The sequence below is a fragment of the Pristiophorus japonicus genome, chromosome 11 (assembly GCF_044704955.1).
Source record: "Pristiophorus japonicus isolate sPriJap1 chromosome 11, sPriJap1.hap1, whole genome shotgun sequence".
NCBI lineage: Eukaryota > Metazoa > Chordata > Chondrichthyes > Pristiophoridae > Pristiophorus > Pristiophorus japonicus.
Window position 1 is genome coordinate 122,431,879 of NC_091987.1, and position 20,027 is coordinate 122,451,905.

The following is a 20,027-nucleotide window of genomic DNA, read 5'->3' on the forward strand; positions in this document are numbered from 1 at the left end:
CTGGTTACCAACACACTTACCAGAGGAAACAGTTTCTCTCGACTTGCTCTATCAGAACTCCTCATAATTTTGAATACCTCTATTAGGTCTCCCTTTAACCTTCTCTGCTGTAAGGAAAACAATCCCAGCTTCTCCAATCTCTCTACATCCTAGATTATTCTAGAACCCATTTGGATTATTTTGACATGGACCTGAAGTAACCTATTATTTATTGTTGGAGTTTATCCAAATGGATATATCAGTGTTTGGATGTTTGATCTTCACATTATGTCCGTATATACATCCTGTAAACAATTGTTCTGGTCAAACTGTACAGTGAGCAGAAACTATACCTTTTCTGATGCACTAGATCAGGACTACTATGCATGAAAAGTACAGGTGCAGTGCCTAAAATCCAGAACCCTCGGGACCGAGGCTGTTCTGGATTCCGGGCTTTTCCGGACTTTGATTTGTTTTCTGATGTCATGAATACGGAAACACCTGAGCCCGGGTTCAAGTATTTCCGGATTTCAGAACGTCATAAAGCGGGGGGCTTCCCGCCAAAGAAATGTTCGGGCCATCCGGCCCCGCCGAGGAGGTTGTCGTCGGGCGGGCCCCGTCAAGGAGTTTCTAGGGCCGCCCAGCCCCGCCAAGAAAGATATCGTCGGGCCGGCCCCCGCCGGGCATGTTGTCGGGTGGGGCCCCGCCAAGAAAGATGTCGTCAGCTGAGCCCCGCCGAGGAGGTGTTTGGGTGGGCCAGCCCTGCCAAGTAAGTTGTCATCGGGCCGGCCCCCGCCGATGTTGTCGGGCGGGCCCCGCTGAGGAGGTGATCGGGCGGGCCCTGTCGAGGAGGTGTCCGGGTGGGCCAGCCTCGCCGAGGAGGTGTTCGGGCAGGGCCCTGCCGAGGAGCTGTTCGGGCGGGTTCTGCCGAGGAGGTGTTCGGGCGGGCCCCACCGAAGAGGTGCTCAGGCGAGCCTCACCGAGGAGATATTCAGGCTGGATCTGCTGAGGAGGTGTTTGGGAGGGTGGGCCTCGCCGAGGAGGTGTTCAGGTGGGCGGGCTTCGCCGAGGAGGTGTTCGGGTGGGGCCCTGCCGAGTAGGTCGCCGGCGAGGAGGCCCCGAGGTAAGGGCAGCAGAGGCGATCGGCGGCGAGGCCCGAGGTCGGGCAGCAGCGGGAGCCCTAGGTCGGCAGGGTCGTTGGATCCGAATTCCAGAACATTTTACGGATTCCGGACGACGCTGCCATCGATCGGTCCGGAACTCCGGATTCTCGACGCTGCACCTGTACTGGTCTGAATCAGATGCTATAAGAGTGTGCATTTTTCTTTTGAATCTCATGATTACTCTTTTAAGCATAATTTCCATTTCTGCTTCTTTTGTCATTTAAAAAAAAAAATTACTTCTCACCCTCACTCTGATCTTCAGTTCCTATTTTTCATTTATTTCACTTTCAATTCACTAGTTGATGAGGATTGAAACTCTTGAAGGAAGAGCATACTTCGAATCTAAACTATGCTTTCCCCATTACCAAAAATATTGAGGGAAAAAAATTCCAAGAATGAAAGGTATTTTCCATTTTGCAAGTTAAAATGCGGACTTGCGGAGACCTACGAGTTAGGTACCCCAGATTGGGTGACATGGTGACTGTATCTCAGTCCACTGTGCTGTGCAGCCGTCAGCATCCTTCCTGGGTACTAGATGCAATCTCTGTGCAAGTGAAATTCAAAAGCTCAGTAGTAGTTACTGTGTTTTTGAGTTGTATTTGAATGTTAGCATCAGCACTCCATATCAGAAAGGATGCTGTTCCTTCTCAGCTCAGTGGTGCTCGGTGGGATCAGACCCACCACATGCATGTCCCATAGTGGATGCTACCAGACAGGAAGCCTGCTTATGCATTTTGCCTGACAAAACTCAAAATATTTCCCCTCAAGGAGGATAGGTTCTTCAGCTTTCCCCCCCCTAGTGTTTTTGGGAAGTGGCAGGCTACCCTTCAAATATTACTTCATCAACCCGCCCGAGTTGTATAACAGGTGGATATCTAATATCGGTCATTTATGTACCTCCAAAACCCATGACCCCTGCCACCTAGAAGTCCAAGGGCACTAAGCGCATTGGAAGACCACCACCTCCAAGATCCCCCCCCCCCCCCCCAAAGTTACACATCATCCTGACTTGGAAGTATGTCGTCATTCCTTCATCGTTGCTGGGTCAAAATCCTGGAACTCCCTCCCTAACAGCACTGTAGGAGTACCTTTACCAAACGGACTGCAGCAGTTTAAGGCGGCGGCTCACCATCACCTTCTCAAAGGCAGTCTGGCCTTGCCAATGATGCCCACATCCTGTGAATAAATTAAAAAAAATTATATCCACAGGTCCCTTAGCTGCTTGAATTGTTAATGATGCCAGAATTCGCAAATGTCGATAGCATGTTGCTACTTGATTTGGCTGATAACTCATTTTGATTAGTTATTTCATTCCAGTAAGGAAACTTTTCATGTTTTTGGAGAGGGATATAAGGACAGCTAGTTTATAAACAGCAATACAGGTAACTGTATTTGATTTCCTTCAGCTGTACTGCTTGTATGACATACAATTTCAAAAAAGCACCACAAGATTAAATTTAGCGTTTAGCGGAGCCCTTGATTTCTGATTGGATTGCAGTTGTTCAGTGCTAGTTGAAAATTACGCTATGAATTGTTTGAAACTTTTATTTCTAACATATTACAAGGTGTGTTTTTTTTGCCTCCTTATAGATGTAGCGAGTTTTGACAGCTTAGTCTCTTCCACCGAGAAACTCAACCATCCCACAACCTCCAGACCCAAAGCCAGTGGAAGGCGACCACCATCTCAAGTCTTTACATCTGTAAGTGATTGAAGGCTGTTTTGAATTATATAGAATTACATAGATGTTTACAACACAGTACCGCCCAATAGGGCAATGCCAGCGATTTTGCTCCACATGAGCCTCCTCCCACCTTGCTTCATCTCACCCTATCAACAATATATTCTTCTATTCCTTTCTCCCTTATCTACTTATTTAGCTTCACCATAAATCCATCTATGCTATTCGCCACAACCGCTTCATTTGGTTCCACCTTCTCACCTCGCTCTGAGTAAAGAAGTTTCTCCTTAACTCCTTATTGGATTTATGAGTGACTATCTTATATTTATGGACCCTAGTTTTGGAATGCCCCACAAATGAAAACATCTTCTTTATGTCTACCCTATCGAACCACTTCATAATTTTAAAGACCTCTATCAGATCACCTCTCAGTCTTTTCTAGAGAACAGAGCCCCAGCCTGTTACTTCCTGATAGTTGTACCCTCTGAGTTTCGGTATCATCCTTGCGATCTGTATGCAAGGTCCAACCAAGGTTCTATACAAGTTTAACATAACATCTCTGCTTTTGAAATTCTATTCCTCTCAAAATGAACCCCTGTGCTTTGTTTGCACTTTTTATGGCTATGTTAACCTGCATTGCTATTTTTATGATTTGTGAATCTGTACCTCTAGAACCCTTTGCGCCCCTACCCCATTTAGACTTTTATTTTCCAAGGAATCTCCTTATGTGGTGAACCTGTGGAATTCTCTACCACAGAAAGTTGTTGAAGCCAATTCACTAAATATATTCAAAAAGGAGTTAGATGTAGTCTTTACTACTAGGGGGATCAAGGGGTATGGCGAGAAAGCAGGAATGGGGTACTGAAGTTGCATGTTCAGCCATGAACTCATTGAATGGCAGTGCAGGCTCGAAGGGCCGAAAGGCCTACTCCTGCACCTATTTTCTATGTTTCTATTCCTCCTCCTAATCACCTTGCTGTTTTGATTATGTGGTGACAAAACTGCTTTTTGCCGATGCGCGGTTTTATCTCATGATGATCCAAATAAGTTTCAAGTCACGTGAGCTGCTGCTTCAGAATAAGAGTCTTTAGATAGAATGTAAAAGAGATATATCTCAGCCCCAAAAGGGTAGAGAAATAGAATGCAGGTTGGTTTTCCACTAAGCAGGAAATTGAAATTTGGAATGGAAATCTGGGTTTTTGTTAAACTTCCATAAGTCCAAATGATCTACCCCATGCTCATTTTTTTGGAGGGGGAGATGAAGTCTAGCAGTTATTGCAAGTCAACCGGATTGTTCACTGCAGCCAAACCTTTAGGTGTCAGCCGTGGCTCAGTAGTTGTACTCTTGCCTCTTGAGTCGGAAGGTTGGTGGTTCAAGCTCCACTCCAGAGACTTATGCATATGTAAAAAAGCAAAATACTGCGGATTCTGGAACAGGTTTATACAGCAGTTATACTACAAGTAACATTTGAGTGGTGCAAGCCGACCACATTGAACTATACTTTTGGCTCAGCGGTGCTTTCAGATTGGGGAAAAGCAGCACACTGCACTTACATATTTAAACACATGCACAGGGCTCTGCCTACCAGTGTCTGGATCCTGCAGGAATTTACAGTCTTATACAAAAGTCTTGGTCAAAACATAAAGGGGACATTTCAAGTTTAAAAGGCTTGCCTACAAATTTTACTTATGATGCAGCAACTGGATTCAGTAATGCAGTGTAGTTATGTTCGGTAGTGTAGTAGTTATGTTACTGAACCAGTAACATGACTTGATCTTAAGTTCAAATCCCATCTTGGCAGTTCTAGAATTTGGGAATTCAATTTTTAAAACAATTGGAAATAATAAGTTGGTATCAGTAAAATTCACCATGAAGCAAGCAGATTGTCGTAAAAATCCAGCTGGTTCACTGATGTCCTTTAGGAAGGGAAATCTGCCATTCTTTCCCAGTCTGGCCTTTGTGACTCCAGTCCCACACCAATGTGGTCGACTCGTAATCACTCTCTAAAGGGGCCTAGCAAGACATGCAATTGTATCAAAATCACTCATCGGTTCAAGAAGAAGGACCACCACCACTTTCTCAGAACATCTCGAGATGGGCAGTAAATGCCGGCCTTGATAGCAATGCCCACATATAAAACAAGTGTGAAGTCAAAGCAGTGTGAGATCTTGCAACCAAAGCGACTTTGTTGAGAACTGCTAACTCCAAAGTGTAGAGTTACACTGTTAAAATCCACACCGACTGCAAGGCTGAGTGGAAGTATTCTTTTAAATTTTTAACATTGCATTTATAATTTGCAATGTTTTGTTTCTATACAGATGTCTATAGTATGAACTAACAATTCTTGTCCTCCATTGCTGTGTGATAAACTTTTGAGCGGTATTGTGTTGCTGCATTGCATGGTAAAAGCAGATTACAGAAGCACATTTTCCACATGTGTACATTTGTGACCCATACTATAAACAGGGCTATTGGGAACAGATGTTTCCAGGTGATGTTTTTAAAAAGAGAGAAATTGGAGAAAAGATACAATCTCGATGAAATCTGCTGCTTTGTACAATGTCTGTATGCTGTTCATTAAAGGAATATATTCTCTGTATGTTTATTTCAAGCTCGAGTGTTTTATGCAATGTCCAGTTACCCTGAATTGCCAAACATGAATATATGCACTATGGCCCCACTGATTATCCTGTAGAAGCAGAGAAATTTACGGCTCAGAAGGAGGTCATTCAGCCCTTTGTGTCATTGCCGGCCGAAAAAGAGCTATCAGCCTAATCCCACTTTTCAGCTCTTGGTCCGTAGCTCTGTAGGTTATGTCACTTCAGGTTCACATCCAAGTACTTTTTAAATGCAATGAGAATTTCTGCCTCTACCACTCTTTCAGGTAGTGAGTTCCAGACCCCCACCACCCTCTGGGTGAAAAGTTCTCCTTAACTCCCCTCTAATCCTTCTACCAATCACTTTAAATCTATGCCCCTGGTTATTGACATCGCTACTAAGAGAAGACTGCTGCATATGTAATAGAAGATTTTCTTTAAATTTTCATTGTGCAGCAGACTGTGAATTTTAATCTGCTTTCTAATATGTAACCATAATGCTTCTTGCATTCAGAAAAAATACTGAACAAAAAGAGCAAGTTGTGCAAAAACAGTGATTGGAATGCATTTTATTTTGAAACACTAAATACAACATTGAATTTTAACCCTTGGCACGCTGCAGACGAGTTCACTTGTCCAAGTAAGCTCATCTGGCAAGAGAGTGGTCAATGGAGATACTTATCTGGTAGAGGCCCTTCCAGACCTGGAATTTCAAGAGTTAATGTGCCACCTTGTTTTTATTTCTTTATCTTCCTGCAGCCATCACTTTCTAGTCCTGATTACTTGGACTCTCCAACATCACAAGAAGAGGAACGAGAGGATCATGAGAGAATAGAACTTGATTCCAACACCACAAAAGTAAAAGAAGTTGTAAGGAAAGCTCCGAGAGCTATCCCAGCGTTACCAGTGAGTTGTCAGCACTTTGTATTTTTTCAATTGTACTTTGGAATAGGTAATGGTGAATCAAGGGCTTAACCAGATAAATTTCATTAAAAAATAACATAATTTATACAGCACCTTAATATACAAAACAATATAAGGAACTTTACAGATTAGTAGGAATGCAAACACCATACTAGGAGAGTTTGAGAAATGACCGAAGGCTTGGGAGAAAAGAAGCATTTCTAGAAGGTTTTTAAAGAAGGAGATAGAAGTGGAGGGTTTGGAGGAATTTGCTGAGAGGCATCCTAGAGAGCAGGGCCTCCTACATGATTGAAAGCTCCTCTCAATGTTGTCCAATAGAAACCACTGACTAGCCACAGGTGCGGCTACCATTTTAGCCACATGCACTAATTTTAGTAGAAAAACCCTTACACACACTCACATAATGTACTTTGTGTCTATTTACTTTGCAAACATTTACCACCATTCAGTAACCAAGGAAGTAAAGCACTCACAACAATCAAATAACACTCACATTTCATTTTACCAACAAGCACACAAAAAGATTAAAGTTCACATGCACACGCCGTGGCAATACGGGTATTGAGATCACATGCCCAACGATGGTGTCTATTACTCATTGTTTATTTACATCAGAAATGCATTGAGTCACATCCCATCTCCAAATTAGCCACATGTAACTGGTGGCTAACATATTGGACAGCACTGCACCAATGATGGGGCAGAGTGAAGTGGGAGGTGCACGCGAGTTCAAAGACTAAGGGATGTAGAAAGAAAAGTAAATCTGTAAAAAGTAGTGGAAATAGGGCGAGTGAGGCCGTAAAAAGATTTGAAGTTGAGGATTTTAAACATGTTGGAAGACAAGGAGCCATCGTAGGTCTGTGACAATGGATGCGTGGAGCTTAGGGCAGGAAACGAGTAACTGCATTTTGGACATGTTGGAGTTAATGGAGATTGGACGGGAAAATGCCAGTGAGCGGGGCACTGGAAGAATCGAGTCTGGAGATGATAAAGGCACAGCTAAGTCTATCAGTGGTGGATGGGCTGAATTAAGGGCAGATGAAAATAAGTGGTCTTGGTGATGGAGAGGACATGGTGTTTGAAGAACAGCTCAAAGTTGAACAGGGTACTGGGGTATAGTACAATCTTGTTCAGCATGAGCGAGTGGTGATGGTGGGGGAAATAGACTCTAGGAAGGGAGCAGAGATTTTGGTGGATTCCATAACCTGCATCGTTGGACATTCTAATGTTTATTTGAAGACATCTGTGACACATCTATGATCTAATTATGGAGCAGGCAGTCTGATAGCATAAAGGTAGTTGTAGGATAGAGAGAACTGACGGAGAGGTAGAGCTGGTTGTCAACAACATTCGTATAGTGCTTACGGATGATGTCACCAAGAGGCAGCAGATAGCTATGGAAAAGAAGAGGCCAAGGATAGATTCTTAGTGAGTTAAGTAGAGTTTCCTAAGTCTAGTGACACATGAGGCAACCCATTTCTTCCACTGGTATCTGTCTAGACTCCAATTGGACTATTGTCTTGCTGTACATCCAGCAGATTGCAGTTGTCCACAATGGATGCTTATATTTGCAGGTCTCTAACATGATTGTCTTGTCTCTGGATTGTTTCCGTAATAGAAGGCATTTTTACATGGACAGGTCATTATCCTGATCCACAACCCCTACCTGGAGGGTTGGTGGGACTGCCTTTAGTCTGGCTCCTACCTTTCCATCTCTCTGGCTTGGGTTGCTCTACCAGGATTTATACTCCTCCAGCATAGGTCTCAGGGTTATAGGAGCACGCTAGTCTTCCATGTCAAGGTGCACTTCTCAGGGAAGGATATCCCTTCGGCAGATTTGATCATGCAGAGAAGGGAAGAGAAGAATTGCTGGAAATATGCAAGCTGCAACAGAATAAGTAGGACTGAACAGCACCGGATGAGGTGGTAGAGCAGGACAGCACGATGAACTGTATTAAACTCTTCAGAAATATCAAGGAAGACAGGAAGGAGCAACGCACCATGGTTACGACCAGAGATAATACTCTGTGACTTTGACCAAGACTTTCTCAGTGCTGTGACACAGGTGGAAGCAAGACTGGAGAGATTTAAGCAGGAAGTTTTGGGAGAGATGTGCATAAAATTGGAAGACTATGACACACTCAAGGACCTTGGAAAAGGCATTTAGAAATTAGAAAAAAAAGGCAAAGAGCGGAATATTTCTCGAGGCCACCTCAATCACCGTGACGGTAAAAACAATAGAAATGGGGTGCGTGCGCCCCGTTCTGGTGAGGGGCAATTTCGGCCCCCCTGACTTTCAAGCTAGCTATCCAAATCTAACTTTTCTGGGCTTTGCATAAAGCTAGGAAGCATTTTGCCAGCGGGACCCTTTTCCCACAGTCTCGTCCGTCCAATTACTTGTATTGCAAAACTCTTTAAACTTTGGGAGAAGGTTGGTCTAACCTGGGGTAGAAAGAGAGTGGGCAACAACACCAGCATCTCCTCCAAGGACAGTAGCCACATATGACGACTGTCTTTTTTAAAATTCATTCACGGGATGTGGGCATGGCTGGCACGGCCAGCATTTTTGTCATCCCTAATTGTCCTTGAGAAGGCGGTGGTGAGCCGCCTTCTTGAAGTGCTACAATCCGTGTGGTGAAGGTATCCCACAGTACTGTTCGGTAGGGAGTTCCAGGATTTTGACCCACTGGTGATTAAGGAATGGCGATATATTTCCAAGTCTAGATGGTGTGTGACTTGAAGAGTAACTTGGCCTTCTAGGTGGTAGAGGTCACAGAATTGGGAGGTGTTGCCGAAGAAGCCTTGGTGAATTGCTGCAGTACATTTCGTAGATGGTACGCACTGCAGCCATGTTGCGCTGGTGGTGGAGGGAGTGAATGTTGAGTGTGGTGAATGGGGTGCCAATCAAACAAGCTGCTTTGTCCTGGATGCTGTTGAGCTTCTTGAGTTTTGTTGGAGCTGCACTCATCCAGGCAAGAGGAAAGTATCCCATTACACTCCTGACTTGTGCCGTGTAGATGATGGAAAGACTTTGGGGAGTCAGAAGGTGAGACACTCGCTGCAGAATACCCAGCCTCTGACCTGCTCTTGTAGCCGCAGTATTTATGTGGCTGGTCCAGTTATGTTTCTAGTGAATGTTTATCTCCCAGGATGCTAATGCTGCGGGATTCAATGATGTTAATGTCAAGGGGAAGTGGTTAAAATCATAGAATGGTTACAGCACAGAAGGAGGCCATTCGGACCGTCCAGTCTATGCCTGTTAGACTCTCTCTTGTTGGAGATAGTGATTGCCTGGCACTTGTGTGGCTCAAATGTTACTTGGCACTTTTTCTGCCCAAGCCTGGATATTGTTCAAGTCTTGCTGCATGGGGGCACAGTCTGCTTCATTATTTGGAATTACGAATGGAACTGAACACTGCAATCATCAGCGAACATCCCCACTTCTTACCTTATGATGGAGGGAAGGTCATTAATGAAGCAGCTGAAGATGGTTGGGCCTAGCACACTGCCCTGAGGAACTCCTGCAGCGAAATGATTGACCTCCAACAACCACTTCCTTTGTGTTAAGTATTACTCCAGCAAGTGGAGAGTTTTCCCCCTGAGCCCTTTTGACTTCAATTTTATTACGGCACCTTGGTGCCACACTCAGTCAAATGCTGTCATGATGTCAAGGGCAGGTTCTCACACCTCACCTCTGAAATTAAGCTCCTTTGTCCATGTTTGGACCAAGGCCGTAATGAGTTCTGGAGCCAAGTGGTCCTGGTGGCACCCAAACTGGGCATCGGTGAGCAGGTTTTGGTAAGTGCCGCTTGATAGCACTGTTGACGGCACCTTCCAACACTTTGCTGACGATTGAGAGTAGACTAATGGGGTGGTAATTGGCTGAATTGGATTTGTCCTGTTTTTGTGGACAGGACATACCTGGGCAGTTTTCTACATTGTTGGATAGATGCCAGTGTTGTAGCTGTACTGGAACAGCTTGGCTAGAGGCGCAGCTAGTACTGGAGCACAAGTCTTCAGCACTACAGCCGGGATCTTGTCGGGCCCATAGCCTTTGCTGTATCCAGTGCGCTCAGCCATTTCTTAATATCACATGGAGTGAGTGAATTGAATTGGCTGAAGGCTGACTTCTGTGATAGTGGGGACCTCATTCGGAGGCCGGTATGGATCATCTACTCAGCACTTCAGCCTTGTATTTTGCACTCACATGCTGGACTCCACCATCGTTGAGGATGGGGATATTCATGGAGCCTCCTTCTCCTGTCAGGTATGTTGTCCACTTCCTGTACTGTGAAGACTGACACAAAGTAATTATTCAACAAGTCTGCCATTCATGATATGGATGTGGCAGAACTACAGAGCTTTGATCTAATCCAGTGATTGTGGGATCGCATAGTTCTATCTATGGCATGCTGCTTCCACTATTTAGCAGTCTTATATTGTAACTTCACCATGTTGGCACCTCATTTTCAGGTACGCCTGGTGCTGCTCCTGGCTCTCATTGAACCAGGGTTGGGCGCTTGGCTTGATGGTCATGTTAGAGTGAGGGATATGCTGAGTCATCAGGTTACAGATTGTGGTGAAATATAATTCTGCTGCTGCAGATGGCCCATAGCGCCACATGGATGCTCAGTTTTGAGCTACTAGATGTTCTGAATCTATCCCACTTAGCACGGTGGTAGTGCCACACAACACAATGGAGGGTGTCCTCAGTGTGAAGACAGGACTTCATTTCCACAAGCACTGTACGGTAGTCGCTCCTATCAATATTATCATGGATAGATGCATTTATGACAGATAGATTGGTGAAGGCGAGGTCAAGTAGGTTTTTTCCTTGTGTCAGCTCTCTCACCATCTGCTGCAGGCCCAATCTGGCAGCTGTGTCCATCAAGACTCGGCCAGCTCGGTCAGTAGTGTTACCAAGCCACTGTTGGTGGTGAATATTGAAGTCCCCTATCCAGAGTACATTCTGTGCCCTTGCTATCCTCAGTACTTCTTCCAAGTGGTGTTCAACATGGAGGAGCACTGATTCATCAGCTGAGGGAGGGCAGTAGTTGGTAATCAGCAGGAGATTTCCTTGCCCATGTTTGACCTGATGTCATGAGACTTCATGGGGTCTGGAGCCAATGTTGAGGGCTCCTGGGGCCACTCCCTCCTAACTGTATACCACTGTACCACCACCTCTGGTGGGTTTGTCCTGCCAGTGGGACAAGACATGCCTGTGGATGAGGATTGAGGTGTCTAGGACGTTGGCTGATAGATATGATTCTGAAAGTATGACTATGCCAGGTTGTTGCTTGACTAGTCTGTGGGACAGCTCTCCCAATTATGGCACAATTCTGAAACCGCATTGTATACCCAACTATCTCACCAATTGCATATCTGCACAAATATTCTTTAAACAACCTACACATACACTCTCAAATTCAAGAAAACCTTTTTTTAAATAAATATATCCCATTATAATTTTTGTACTATATCTTAAACAAAAACTGAGGCCTGTGTTGTGGCTTTGTTGGTTACAAGAGCTGTGATTTCTTCCCCTTTCCCCCATATTCTGGTATAGAGTAGAAGTCAGTAGCCTAGTGTTATTTGACAGCTGGTGTCGCATTCAATACCAGAAGATCCGAATACAGTGTGTATGTGTCTGTGTGTGTGTGTGTGTGTATAGGTTTTTTTTTGAATGGCCGCTAAATATGGGTGCTGTTTGGAGGGCTTTACCTCAAACAGAAGGAATGGATTGTGCTATAAGTTTCATGTTATCTTTTTGAATAGTTTGATCTGGATGATATCCATATCCTTGTGAATATTACAGTGAATTTCATTGCTGCTTCTATTTTGTTCTCATTGTTTTCATGTGAGGCTCCTGCACTTTTAGTGAACGGTCTTGGCAGTTTTCACATTTCTTTCTACACTTCAATTATCCTAGGTATCTGATAAAACATTGCTACCAAAACCAGGAGCTCCGATTTTGCCATCTGGAAACAATGCGCATGTATCAGCAGTCCACTCATTCCACCACGGCCTCACCTCTGCAGCTGGGCAAAGGCCAAACTCGCCATCGCAGTACAGTACTGATCTCAAGCCAAAGAGTGACAAGAGTCAGGATCCAATTGAAGAAGTGAGAGCACAATTGAAGGAATTGCGAAGTTTCATTGAAATGATGAAGTCTCAGCATAAGTGAGTCAGCTTTCTGTTATCTATATTTTTGTTACTGATTGCACAATGCAAAATCCAGGATACTGTAAACTATCGAGCTGAACCTTTTGAAGTTTTTAGTTATTGAGTATTTTCACTATATTTGAGTATTGGGGGCCAAAGTTGCCCCCAATACTCAAATCAGTGGGCCTTCCTTAAGACCCACTGATGAGGGACAGACGGATGGGCCAACCCGTCTTAAATTGCCCCAGGAACAGGTTTCCGCACCGCCCGTGCTGCCGTCCAGTTGGGCACGCGCCGACCCCCTTCCGACCGGCGGCGACCCCCTTCCACCCCGCACGGGAAATTACCCCGCAGGAGCAGAGCGGCCGCTGGTCAGTGCCACTGATAGATTTCCCCTGCGGGAAGCTGTGTGCGCCTGGGCGGCGTGTCCGCCCTTAAAGCGGAGGGCGTACTGCCACGGTCGCCATTTTATTTTATTTGTCGGACGTCTCCGAGGTCGGCCCGACACTGGTGGCCTCTGGTTCGGCCAGGATGGCAATAGGTAGCCCGGCAGTCCCTCTTGGGTGCCGGGCCACTGGCCTGGCCGAAACCCTCCCTGGTGGCCCAGTAAGCCTAACTAAAGCCCATGCAGAGCTCGCAGCAGTCCTCCCCTTTAACTGAAGGGGAGGGATGTTGTGACGCATCAGCGCAGCGCTGATGACTCGGAGCGGCAGCCAACCCGACCCAACGATACTTCCACCCCGATATCTGCCCCGACCAAAAAAAAAAGCCTGAATACCGCTTTATTCTCCCACCCCACCCATGGATTGGGACGGAGAAAAATCTTCAAAACCGCGAGTGCGCCTACTCTTAGTCGGGGGGCAATTTCAGATCTTAGTATCCTTAGGAAAGGGGTGAGAAATCCCAGAGAATGTATGAACGTTCTGGTTTTAAGCACTGCTCCAAATGTGGTTGTGTGTTAGAAACATTGGGGCCGAAATTGGTGAAGGTCCCCGCCCATTCAAGTGCCACCCAAAGGATCGCCGATGGTCGCCAAGGTACCTGACGGTACTTTGGGCATGGTTTTCGTCAAAAAGGTCCTTGAAAGAGCGACGGGCAGCAAAAGAAGGACTTGTGTCGCCACTCTGGGCGGCAGCCGGCGGGAGATCCCATTCTCGGTGGCAATGGCGCTTGCCACCCAAGTGCCGCCGAGGATGGAGTCGGGCCCACGGAGGGTCGAAGACCTGAAAAGGAAAATCATCAAAAAAAAACCACCGGAACACTTTCAGGGGACCCCATCCAGGTAAGTCGCTATAAAGAAAATTTTAAAAAATGTTTACTAACGTTTTCTTTCAGCTCTTTATACTCACCGTCGGGGATAGAACAGCCTGTAGCCAGTGGTCCTTCTCCGTTCTGGTGCTGATTCCCGCCCGCATCAATATGACATCTCAGCAGGCAGGAGGTCAGTTGCGCCACTCAGCCATCCGCTGACGTCAGCAGATGGTTCCCAGTGGTTCTCTCCTCCCGCCCGCTCCACACCAAATGGAAAATGGCACTCGTCGCAACTTCAAGAGGAATGTCGGCGGTCGTGGGCAGCAAGGCCATCAATTTCAGGCCCATAGAATCATAGCATGATTACAGCACAGAAGGAAGCCATTTGACCAGTCGGATCCGTGCCAGCTCTCTGCAAGCACACTTCAGCTAGTCCCACTACCCCGCCCTTTCCCCGTAGCCCTGCAAAGTTTTTTCCTTCTGGTACTTATCCAAATCCCTTTTGAAAGCCATGATTGAGTCTGTCTCCACCACCCTTTCAGGCAGTGTATTCCAGATCCAACCACTTGCTGCGTAAAGAAGTTTTTCCTCATGTTGCCTTTGGTTCGTCTGCTAAACACTTTAAATCTGTGTCCTCTGGTTCTCGACCCTTCCACCAAGGGGAACAGTTTCTCTCTATCTACTCTGTCCAGGCCCGTCATGATTTTGAACACCTCTATCAAATCTCCTCTCAACCTCCCTGCTCGAAGGAGAACAACCCCAGCTTCTCCAGTCTATCCACATAACTGAAGTCCCTCATCCCTGGAACCATTCTCCTAAATCTTTTCTGCACCCTCTCTAAGACCTTCATGTCCTTCTTAAAGTGCGGTGCCCAGAATTGGACACAATACTCCAGTTGAGGCTGAAACAGTGTTTTTTAAAGGGTCATCATAACTTCCTTGCTTTTGTACTCTATGCCTCTATTTATGAAACCCAGGATCCCGTATGCTTTATTAACTGCTTTCTCAACTAGCCCTGCCACCTTCAATGATTTGTGCACATATACCCCCATGTCTCTCTGTTCATGTACCCCCTTTAGAATGATACCCTTTAGTTTATATTGCCTCTCCTCGTTCTTCCTACCAAAATGTATCACTTCACACTTTTCTGAGTTAAATTTTATCTGCCATGTGTCCACCCATTTCACCAGCCTGTCTCTGTCCTCTTGAAGTCTATCACTATCCTCCTCACTGTTCACTATACTTCCAAGTTTTGTGTCATCTGCACATTTTGAAATTGTGCCCTGTACACCCAAGTCTAAGCCATTAATATATATCAAGATTAGCAGTGGTCCTAGTAACACCACTGTGTACCTTCCTCCAGTCCGATAAACAAACGTTCACCACTACGCTCTGTTTCCTGTCATTTAAATAATTTCATATATATGCCCTTTTATTGCATGGGCTTCAACTTTGCTGGCAAGTCTAAGTTTAGTGATTTGGTCTTACTGCAGGTAAAGGGTACACAGCCAGATAGGGAATGGATGACCAACAGGAAGAGCAGCGCAGGGGTCCCCTGCTGTCATCCCCCTGCAAAACAGATACACCGCTTTGGGTACTGTTGAGGGGGATGCAGGGGAGAGCAGCAGCAGTTCATGGCACCGTGGCTGGCTCTGCTGCACAGGAGGGCAGGAAAAAGAGTGGGAGAGCGATAGTGATCGGGGATTCGATTGTAAGGGGAATAGATAGGTGTTTCTGCGGCCGCAACCGAGACTCCAGGATGGTATGTTGCCTCCCTGGTGCAAGGGTCAAGGATGTCTCGGAGCGGGTGCAGGACATTCTGAAAAGGGAGGGTGAACAGCCAGTTGTCGTGGTGCATATAGGTACCAACAATATAGGTAAAAAAACGGGATGAGGTCCCACAAGATGAATTTAAGGAGCTAGGAGCTAAATTAAAAAGTAGGACCTCAAAAGTAGTAATCTCAGGATTGCTACCAGTGCCACGTGCTAGTCAGAGTAGGAATCGCAGGATAGCTCAGATGAATACGTGGCTTGAGGAGTGGTGCAAAAGGGAGGGATTCAAATTCCTGGGACTTTGGAACCGGTTCTGGGGGAGGTGGGACCAGTACAAACCGGACAGTCTGCACCTGGGCAGGACCGGAACCAGTGTCCTAGGGGGAGTGTTTGCTTGTGCTGTTGGGGAGGAGTTAAACTAACATGGTAGGAGAATGGGAACCTATGCAGGGAGACAGGGAAATAAAATGGGGACAGAAGCAAAAGATAGAAAGGAGAATCGTAAAAGTGGAGGGCAGAGAAACCCAAGGCAAAAAACAAAAAGGGCCACATTACAGCAAAATTCTAAAGGGGCAAAGTGTGTTAAAAAGACAAGCCTGAAGGCTCTGTGCCTCAATGCAAGGAGTATTCGGAATAAGGTGGACGAATTAACTGCGCAGACAGCAGTTAACAGATATGATGTAATTGGCATCATGGAGACATGGCTCCAGAGTGACCAAGGCTGGGAACTCAACATCCATGGGTATTCAACATTTAGGAAGAATAGGCAGAGAGAAAAAGGAGGCGTGGTGGCATTGCTGGTTAAAGAGGAAATTAATGCAATAGTAAGGAAGGACATTAGCTTGGATGATGTGTAATCAGTAAAGGTTGGAGCTGCGGAATACCAAAGGGCAGAAAACGCTAGTGGGAGTTGTGTACACACCACCAAACAGTAGTAGTGAGGTTGGGGACAGCATCAAACAAGAAATAAGGGATGTGTGCAATAAAGGTACAGCAGTAATCATGGGCGACTTTAATCTACATATTGATTGGGCTAAACAAACCGGTGGCAATACGGTGGAGGAGGATTCCCTGGAGTGTATTAGGGATGGTTTTCTAGACCAATATGTCGAGGAACCAACTAGAGAGCTGGCCATCCTAGACTGGGTGATGTGTAATGAGAAGAGACTAATTAGCAATCTTGTTGTGCAAGGCCCCTTGGGGAAGAGTGACCATAATATGGTAGAATTCTTTATTAAGATGGAGAGTGACACAGTTAATTCGGAAACTAGGGTCCTGAAATTAAGGAAAAGTAACTTCGACAGTATGAGGCGTGCATTGGCTAGAATAGACTGGCAAAGGATACTTAAAGGGTTGACGGTGGATAAACAATGGCAAACATTTAAAGATCACATGGATAAACTTCAGCAATTGTACATCCCTGTCTGGAGTAAAAATAAAATGGGGAGGGTGGCTCAACCGTAGCTAACAAGGGAAATTAAGGATAGTGTTAAATCCAAGGAAGAGGCATATAAATTGGCCAGAAAAAGCAGCAAACCTGAGGACTGTGAGAAATTTAGAATTCAGCAGAGGAAGATTAAGAGTTTAATTAAGAGGGGGAAAATAAAGTATGAGAGGAAGCTTGCAGGGAACATAAAAACTGACTGCAAAAGTTTCTATAAATATGTGAAGAGAAAAAGATTAGTGAAGACAAACGTAGGTCCCTTGCAGTCGGATTCAGGTGAATTTATAATGGGGAACAAAGAAATGGCAGACCAATTGAACAAATACTTTGGTTCTGTCTTCACGAGGGATGACACAAATAACCTTCCAAATGTACTGGGGTACAGTGGGTCTAGTGACGAGGAGGAACTGAAGGATATCATTATTAGGCGGGAAATTGTGTTAGGAAAATTGATGGGATTGAAGGCCGATAAATCCCCGGGGCCTGATAGACTGCATCCCAGAGTACTTAAGGAAATGGCCCCAGAAATAGTGGATGCATTGGCAATCATTTTCCAACAGTCTATCGACTCTGGAGCAGTTCCTATGGACTGGAGGGTAGCTAATATAACACCACTTTTTAAAAAAAGGAGGGAGAGAGAAAACTGTGAATTATAGACCGGTTAGCCTGACATCAGCATGGCTAGTGGGGAAAATGTTGGAATCAATCATTAAGGATGAAATAGCAGCGCATTTGGAAAGCAGTGACAGGATCGGTCCAAGTCAGCATGGATTTAGATGAAGAAATTGAGTGTAATATGTCCAAGTTTGCAGATGACCCTAAACTGGGTGGCAGTGTGAGCTGTGAGGAGGACGCTAAGAGGCTGCAGGGTGACTTGGACAGGTTAGGTGAGTGGGCAAATGCATGGCAGATGCAGTATAATGTGGATAAATGTGAGGGGCAAAAACACGAAGGCAGAATATTATCTGAATGGTGGCAGACTAGGAAAAGGGGAGGTGCAACGAGACCTGGGTGTCATGGTTCATCAGTCCTTGAAAGTTGGCATGCAGGTACAGCAGGCTGTGAAGAAGGCAAATGGTATGTTGGCCTTCATAGCTAGGGGATTTGAGTATAGGAGCAGGAAGGTCTTGCTGCAGTTGTACAGGGCCTTGGTGAGGCCTCACCTGGAATATTGTATTAAGTTTTGGTCTCTTAATCTTAGGAAGGATGTTCTTGCTATTGAGGGAGTGCAGTGAAGGTTCACCAGATTGATTCCAGGGATGGCTGGACTGACATATGAGAAGAGACTGGATCAACCGGGCCTTTATACACTGGAGTTTAGATGGATGAGAGGGGATCTCAATAGAAACGTATAAGATTCTCATGGGACTGGACAAGTTAGATGCAGGAAGAATGTTCCCGATGTTGGGGAAGTCCAGAACCAGGGGACGCAGTCTTAGGATAAGGTGTAGGCCATTTAGGACTGAGATGAGGAGAAACTTCTTCACTCAGAGTTATTGACCTGTGGAATTCCCTGCCGCAGAGAGTTGTTGATGCCAGTTCATTGGATATATTCAAGAGGGAGTTAGATATGGCTCTTATGGTGAAGGGGATCAAGGAGTATGGAGAGAAAGCAGGAAAGGGGTCCTGAGGGAATGATCAGCCATGATCTTATTGAATGGCGGTGCAGGCGCAGAGGGCCGAATGGCCTATTCCTGCACCTATTTTCTATGTTTCTATTATGTGGCACTTTATCAAATGTCCTTTGGAAGTGCATGTACACCACATCATCCGTATTGCCCTCATCAATCCTCTCCGTTACCTTATCAAGAAACTCGGATCAAGTTAGTTAACCATGATTTGTGTTTAACAAAGCTGTGCTGGCTTTCATGAATTAATCCACACTTGTCCAAGTGACTTAATTTTGTGCCGGATTATCGTTTCTAAAAGCTTCCCCACTACCGAAGTTAAACTGACTGGCCTGTAGTTGCTGGGTTTATCCTTGCACCCTTTTTTGAACAAGGGTGTAACATTTGCAATTCTCTAGTCCTCAGGCACCACCCCCAGTATCCAAGGAGGATTGGAAGATTATGCCCAGTACCTCCACAATTTCCACCTTAATTCTCTCAGCATCCTAGGATGCATTCCATTTGGTCCTGGTGACTTATCTACTTTAAAAGCCAGCCTTTCTAGTACTGCCACTTTATCAATTTTTATCCCATCTCGTATCTCAACCAGCTCCTCTTTCACTATGACTTTAGCAGCATCTTCTTCCTTGGTAAAGATAGATGCAACGTATTCATTTAGTACTTCAGCCATGCCCTCTGTCTCCATTTTGGCCCCTAATCGACCCCATTCCTCCTCTTACTACCCGTTTACTATTTATATGTCTATAGAAGACTTCTGGATTCCCTTTTAAGTTAGCTGCCAATCTATTCTCATACTCTGCCTTTGCCCCTCTTATTTCCTTTTTCACTTCCCCACTGAACTTTCTATATTCAGCCTGGTATTTATAGTCTTCATTCACAACCACTGCTTATCCTCAAAGTTTAACATCTGAAATCGGTCTCAATTTTTTCTGGCATTTCTGCTCACACAGTATTCCTTCGAAGCGGCACCTCTAGGCCATTTTGGAAGAACACATGAAGTGCAGATCAAATTCAAAGAACCAGCTGATGCCATCCCACCTGGTGGTTGAGCCCAGCACCGATCTGGCTTGCTGCTGTCTAGAGGGCCCAGGGTACATGTTTGATGACTGAAGAAGGGTTTCAAACGTATCTAACTCTTGAACTTGGTCAGCCTGGAGACACCTAAGGATAGATAATAAATGCTGGCCTTGCCAGCGACGCCCACATACCATAAACAAATATTTTTTTAAACTGTTCAAATGTGATAGAGGCCAACGTCTTTGACATTTACAGGATTTGTTATGCACTCCTTTCTTTGGACCAAGCAACCAAGGGACTTTGGCACAATCCATACAAGCAGCCCTTCGGATCAGACTGTAACGATTGGCTCCTGATTGAGCTACTGTTTGCACCCTGTGCTGTTAGCTTGGAAGTTGTGTAACCTCGGC

At 45.4% G+C, this 20,027-nt stretch overlaps 1 protein-coding gene across 2 annotated transcripts in view; it reads left to right on the forward strand.

Moving 5' to 3' along the window:
* Window positions 1-20,027, forward strand: part of sh3kbp1 (SH3-domain kinase binding protein 1) — a 380,309-nt gene that overhangs the window by 343,035 nt on the left and 17,247 nt on the right. For both annotated transcript variants that reach the window (XM_070893971.1, XM_070893970.1), the window contains 3 exons: window positions 2,733-2,842; window positions 6,179-6,325; window positions 12,273-12,523. In XM_070893971.1, the coding sequence (XP_070750072.1) occupies window positions 2,733-2,842; window positions 6,179-6,325; window positions 12,273-12,523 (508 nt within the window). The remainder of the gene's footprint in view (window positions 1-2,732; window positions 2,843-6,178; window positions 6,326-12,272; window positions 12,524-20,027) is intronic.